At 44.7% G+C, this 7015-nt stretch overlaps 1 protein-coding gene across 2 annotated transcripts in view; it reads right to left on the bottom strand.

The window, feature by feature from the left end:
- Window positions 1-3525: 3525 nt before the first annotated feature.
- The window catches only part of Smoc2 (SPARC related modular calcium binding 2), a 127504-nt gene continuing 124014 nt past the window's right edge, over window positions 3526-7015 (bottom strand). For both annotated transcript variants that reach the window (XM_031354799.1, XM_031354798.1), the window contains exons 12-13: window positions 6693-6733; window positions 3526-4829 (exon numbers count right to left, since the gene is read on the bottom strand). In XM_031354799.1, coding sequence (XP_031210659.1) covers window positions 4812-4829; window positions 6693-6733 — 59 coding nt within the window. In that variant the 3' untranslated portion in view covers window positions 3526-4811. The remainder of the gene's footprint in view (window positions 4830-6692; window positions 6734-7015) is intronic.

Below are 7015 nucleotides of genomic sequence, written 5' to 3'. Positions count from 1 at the left end.
CTAAAAGATGCTCAGAAGTACCATGAATACGTTTTTCTTCTAATAAGGAGGTATCTTCACTGGGGAGGACATCAAGCCAGGTAGGGGATATCAAAACTCTAATTTTGGCAGCAAACAACTTAGTATTTATATTTATTTATTATTTACTGGGTATGATTTCAATTTTAACTTGAGGGTAAAAATACTTGTTCTGAAGTTAAAGACTTAACAGAAGGCCATGTAAAACCTCCCTGCTGTGTAACACACATGAACTGAATTATGCAGCCCACTTATCATCATTACTAAGCACTCAGGCATCCAGAGGCAAGAGGCAGGAAAGGAGCCATTTACATCACACAAAATACATACGATAGATAAAAATCACGAGGTGTTGTTGCTCCACCAAGAATGAGAAGCTGCCTTGGGGCAATGCCGTTCTGTCTGCTGAGCAGGCCTCTCCCCTCCGCCGCTTCTCAGACTCCAGTCTTGTCCAAGGCAGGGAGTGGAAAGTGACAAGGCTGACGTCATAGCTTCTGGCCAGAGATTTGATGGGGTTCTACTGGCTAGAGCATGGGAAACTAAAAACATGCAGCAGAATGTGGCATATCCAACGTTTCCCAGCTTCCCTGCCCTCCTTTCTTCCTCCAGTCTCTAGGCACTGACAGGAGCCCTTGAGACACTATAGAGACAGGCCTCAAAACCAGGACCCCGGGGCCTGAGAGAACCGTACAACAGCCGGCTGCATCACCCATGCTTCAGGTTTCTTGCTGACTTTGGGTTTGCTGAGAAAATTAACTGAGTTCCTAGGTCACTGTTATTTCTGTTATTTCCCTTTATAATTTCTGTTTCTAAGAAACGAAAACCCGTTCCTGCTCAGTTCTCTTGGTCCATTTTTAGACCTTTAAAGGGATTGCCTGTGCTGCTGGGAGGGTCCATACTTAGCAGCCTGGTAGACTTCTGGGATTTAGACTCAAGTGTCCTGTTAGGGGAAACATCAAAGCTAGATGTGAATTCATCAGACCAACCACAGAATGCTGTGGAACACCATGGAATGTCCTTCACACCACAAACAATTTAGTATTTATACTTATTTATTATTTACTATATAATAAATAATCCCTAGGATGCCTAGGAAGGAGCCACTGTTTGGTTTGTAGTCATGCTGAGGTAAGATGTTGAAAAACATCTTTTGGGGGCCTTTATAATGAGGTGGCACATAAGCCATGAGCCACACTAGATCAATTTGGAGCTCACAGCTACATTCTCCTTACAGTGTCCACATTCATTCCCTTTCTACCTACTACCACAGGAAACTAGTGCTTTGTTACCAGAATATTCACATACACTATGTGCAGACTGGGGCCCAGGAGTATAGCTCTGTCCTGCATTCCACCCTGCCATGGCTTCCTGGCCTATGGCGTTCACTGACTCACATGACAGACATTTGAACACAGACAGACTTGCATGACAGAATTTGCAGCAGACAGACAGACAAGCGGGTACATAAGCAGCTGAGCTCACTGTGTCTGCACAATCATTAAGAGAAGATGCCCCAAGGCACATTTATCTAAAGGACAAGAGCCCAGAGTAGCCCTGTGTTTAGCATGGGGCCCAGAACCAGGTCCAACATGGTCTTGACTACTTGTCTATCTCAGACCACACACAGAAGCAAGAACAAAAACAAAGTAGAGATGCTTGAGCTGCTAAGTTCTCCATGGGAGTTGTTTGTAGCACTGCTGAAAAAAATAGGAAAAGGATGGCTGGCCACATCTTTCGGCCAGCCACTCTCCTCCTGTTTGAAAAGACTTTCCTGCTTCCCAGTCATCCTATTTGGCTGACAGGAGGAGGGTGACTGTGATTATAATGGTGATGGTGGTGGTCATGATGATGATGGTGATGGTGGTGATAGTGATGGTAAGGGTGATGGTGGTGGTCATGATGATGATGGTGATGGTGGTGATAGTGATGGTAATGGTGATGGTGGTGGCAATGGTGGTGACAATCATAACTACCATCATCACAATCATCACATCACATCCCCATTACTACCACGACCACCACCACCAATCGTGACTTACCATCCTCATTACCACCATTGCCATTATCACAATCACCAGTATCACAACCAGTATCATCATCATCACCATCATCACCATCACTGCCACCACCATTAACACCACCACAACCACCATCACTATTATCAATCACAGCATCCTGACTACTACCATCATCCGTTCCTCTGATTTTACCTTTATGGTTTTTATTTATTTATTTTTCTGTCTTTCTGGAGTAGTGTTGTTGCTTGCACAATTTGGTTTTGCACTTGGAAGCCTAGGATCGCATTCGTCATGTCCACATCGGTTTCAGCAAGAGCTGAGACATTTCACCTTGATAATGGAAACAGCTCAGGTGTGACATCTGTGCCAAGGAGATATGAGACACTTGGTGTGGCTCTGAAGGCACCCGTGAAGGATGGCGAGGATGCATCCAACTCTAAATGTAGCTATTGTGGGCAGAGAGGGGAGCCAGCTCCTGGTTTAGATTTTCAGTATTAGTGCCCTGCAATCAGAACCATGTGTAGCTCCTGCCTCACCCATGGTCTGTCAGCCTCCCGAACATTCTGTCCTCTCTCGTACCTTCTTCAGAACCTGGCCTAAACCCTTTTTCCTCTCTGTGCCCTTCCAGATTTCTCATTCCCTTTTCCTGTGTACCTCATCAATGCTGAGGGCTTCTCTTCTCTGAGTTTGGAGGATCAGAGATGAAGTGGAGATACTGGATGAGGTTGATCTGGGGCGGGGATGGGACTTCAAGAGTTTTTGTGAGATGTCACAGAGCCAATCAGGGTGTTGCAGAGCTCTGGAAGTCAGAATGACGGAAGGCAAACATACCCTTCGGGGTACTGGTTGACTCATGGAACAGCACTAGCTTTGATAAAAACAAGGTACCATTTACTGCTTCTGTCATGTCCAGAGTGTCTGCAGCAGGAGAAGCATGGGGTGGGTGGCATTAATCCATACTGGAGCTCCGCCACGCAGTGAGGGCACAGAAACTTCTAGTGTATCACACAGGGCAGATTGAGGTATTCACAACTATTAACTCACACGTCCCTCCTGCCACAGAATGAAACCAGCACTCCTGTGCTGGAGGAGAAGCCCCAAGGTTCAGGAAAGTTGAGGCACACATCTCACGTCACACAGCCTCCCTCAACAGACAAAATCAGACTCAAATCCGCTGGGCTAGCACCCACGACTTTGGCTACCACTAGTGGACACTTTTTGCAGTAAGCAATCATGAAGAAGTGGAGAGATAACTCTGTGTAAAGAGCATTTGTTGTTCTTTCAGAGGAACCACGCTCAATCTCAGTACCCTATAGCAGCTCACAATTGTGCATAACTACAATTCCAGATCTGATGCTCCCTTCTGACCTCCATGGGCACCAAGCATGAATGAGGTGCATAGACATACACGCAGGCAAGACTCTCATACATCTATAATAATCTTAAAAAAAACATTTTAAACAGTAATCAATTATGAAATGCTGAAAAGAAGACTAATACAGTTTAATCGCATATTTTAATATAATAAAATGATTAAATTCAGAGTTCAGAAATATAAAAGATTATCCAAAACAGTTAGGGTCGTACTTCTTTGTAGACAGCATTGACATGAGCTGGTCACTTCTTGCCTCTACACAGTTCAAATGAGCCAAGGCCTTCTGCAGCATGTGTCCACTATGCATCTACAGACATATATTGAGAGGCTGGGGACCATGAACAATTTTCCATATAAACCCCAATCTGAAAGAATTGCCCCAGCTCTCCCCCATCTGCCACTGTTCCTTGAGACAGAGTACAGACTGACCTAGGTCAGAGACCTAGAGAGTGACAGCCAGCCATACACTCAGTCCAGTCCAGTCTCTCACAGTGTGGTCATCCAGTTCCTAACCTTCATCCCATAGGGGACGTGGATGAATTCCCTCAAACCCTCGAGGCCTCCACAGAATGAAAGTGGACATTCTCAGCTGCCTGTTGTTCAGCACTCTTGGGATGATGTATTCTAGCTGTGCCTTCCTGGGATGTGGTCCACGGTCTCTACAGAAGGCATTTTTCCTTTTCAGTGAACCCTAGCAGGATGGCCCGGACACTCAGAAGTGAGGCAGGTGGACTGGATCCTTCCTGGGCCAATGAGATGGAGCCAGTCGGCCAGAGTTAGATTTGCTCTTTGAACGAAGACTCTCTGGCTTCTTTCCCATTCAGCTCCCCAGAGATTCAACAGTAGGGTTGGCTCAAGCAGAAGCTAAAACTGGAGTCTGACAGAGTCTGACAACATAGTCTCAAACAGGGGCTACTGGAAGTTAAGGCTATGCCTGAGCTAGTGCCTGTGTGACCCATGGTGTGGAGCGATATCTCTAGAAAGCAAAACTTTATGGAACAGGCAACCACTGCAAACTTCTAAGGATGCGGTAGGCTCTGGCTTGCATCAAGAGCACTGAGAGCAAGCCAAGCAAGACTGCAGGCAGAGGAAAGGGCAGAGGAATAAACTAGGCCTTCCACAGAGGGACGAGGAAGTGAAGTTGAAATGCATTTAAAACCCACCCCACCAGCGCAGATCTTGAAGGTCAAACAAGGACACATACATTGTATGTGATTAATTTCCCGAAGCCAGCCTTCCGTTTTCACAGATCACAACAGTCTGTTTAAATATCTCATTTTCTACAAAGTGAATTTACATTTAAAGTACAAAGTGCAAATACTATATGTTTTTCGTTTTTAATTGCTCTTTGGTGAGGGAAATTCCCACATGTCTAGGAATTGTCTTGAGTAGTCAGCCGTTCATCCTTGTTTCCTGGGCTGGAAAAACAAAACAAAATGAAGATAATCTTATGAAGATGTCTGTGTTTCCTATGCAGACAAAGGCTTGCTCCTGGACGTAAACTTACTTGCTGTGAGGAAAACCACACAGGAAAGAACAGGGAACCTTGCAGTTAAGAGTGAGTGGGTCCATTGTTCAGGAAGTCTTTTCTCCCCTTGAAATCACCAGGAAGACTTATCATCTGAGAAAGATTGCACTGACCTCAAATATCTTAAGTGAGCTGCTATGTGGTGGTACAGACAGAGTCCTGAACTTGCAGCCACCCGACTTCAGCTTGGGTTGCGTGTGCCCCCAGCCTGAACAGTCTTATCCTATTTAAATTTGTTTCCTTTTGATTTTTCTGTCTTGCTGTTTTTACCTAAGAAGTAATTCAGGTTGCATTTACAGTCTCTTGCTGTCCTTCAACACACGGAGTTTCAAGGGAAATCATTTAGAAAAGGAAAAAAAAAAAAGCAGCTATCTTATTATCAAGTGCAGCAATCTGTATAAACGGAGGTTGATCTTTTTATCTGATACCTAAAATACTAAACTCTGACTCTTAGGCTGTCTTTCCTTCCATCTGATAACACCACGAGGAGGTGAATAACCTCTCTACTAAGCTGGTGAAAGCTTTGTCTTAATTCTAAGGTCTTCTCACGCACTTCAGTCATTATTGAAGATGCCCAAAACTACTGGGGAAGATGGTTGTCCCTGACAGTCGTATCCAGACACCTGAGCACACAGCTCTGGTCCTTGCTGAGCAGACATGAAGCTACCTAGGAGGGACTTTCCGATTTCTGGCCCGCTGAATCACCCCATAGCATAGTGATGGTAGGCTTTCGCTCTGTGCAATGAGGCACCATAAGAAAGATGGAAAAACCACATTGCTCCGTCTTTTTTTCAGGAAGAGTACCAAAGTAGAAGGCTTGGTTTTGAGTTGGGGTATTTAAGATTGCCCAGCACATGTGTGCCAGAGACTTGCCATTAGCTAGAGCAAACAGCCCTTAGGAAGCCTTTGGAGGCGGCTGGGTAATTGCTCTCAGACCTGCCCCCTTTACAAGTGTAAGTGATTTGCAGTGTGACTGGAAAAGTCAGAACCATAAACATTTACTAAACAAAGGAAAATGAATCACATGTCCTTCCTAATGAAATGGCTTTCAGTTCCCTCCAAGGTGTGTACAGGAGGTCCCTACTTAAAGCCCACAACAAACAGAGACCCTCTACCTGGCATCAAACAGGTGCAGCCAAAGTAAACAGATAGCATACTGGGGTCATAGAGAGCTCGGCTTGCCTGGTTTTGGGCAAAGAACCCTGGAAAGTGTCCCCACTTAGGCTGTGGCTGGAACATAGGGACCACAGCTGTACCCTTTAATTGCACATCTAGAAATGTGGCCTCAGAAACACAAATGTTTGTTAACACAGTAGGGAACTGAAAATCTCTTTTTGAGATGAACTCCTACCTCTTTTGGTCTCCAGGTGAGTGGGTTATTTGAGGGGCAGAGTGTCTCCTGTCCCAGCCTTCTCCTTAATATTTAAAAAACAAATAGCAAACACCAGCTTCCCTAACCATTTCTGCCACACAACTCGGAAATCCACCTTTAAATTAACAAATAATTAGAATTTCAAATAATTAAAAAAAAATGTCCAGAATCTTTAAATATGGGATTTAGCTGGTCAGTGGTCACAGGCGGAATTTGGCAAAAAAAGTTTCTTTGCTCCAAATGCTCTCATGTGCCCTAACTGAGCTGTCTGGTTTTTCCGAAGATGTCACTGTGCCTCATCTTACACGTAGACCCTGGATTTCTCTTGTAAAGTTTAAGTAGACTGGAGTATAATCAAGCCTACAGCACGGATATACTCACCTGTCTATTAGAAGACGTACTTTCAGCATTTCCTCTGGGGGCTGGAAGAAGAAGAGATATTATTGCGAGTCAGATACTCTTCAATGACAGGCTCAACATCATCCATCAGCAGACTCGGTCAAATGACAAGGGGCTAGATTTAGAAGAGTGGGCTTTTAAATCACTAACATTGTCTAACAACACAGATGCCCTACTGCATCACTAGGAGAGTGCCTTGTTTCATCTCAGATCCCATCCACATTAGGAAAGCACAGAGTGAGCCTGAGCCACACCCACACACATGCTGTTCTCTAAAACATTTTTGGTTCAGTATTAAAATTAGA

Source organism: Mastomys coucha, unplaced genomic scaffold, assembly GCF_008632895.1.
Source record: "Mastomys coucha isolate ucsf_1 unplaced genomic scaffold, UCSF_Mcou_1 pScaffold5, whole genome shotgun sequence".
Lineage (NCBI taxonomy): Eukaryota > Metazoa > Chordata > Mammalia > Rodentia > Muridae > Mastomys > Mastomys coucha.
Note: the sequence above shows the minus strand (reverse complement) of the source record. Positions and strands in the feature narration are given on the sequence as shown.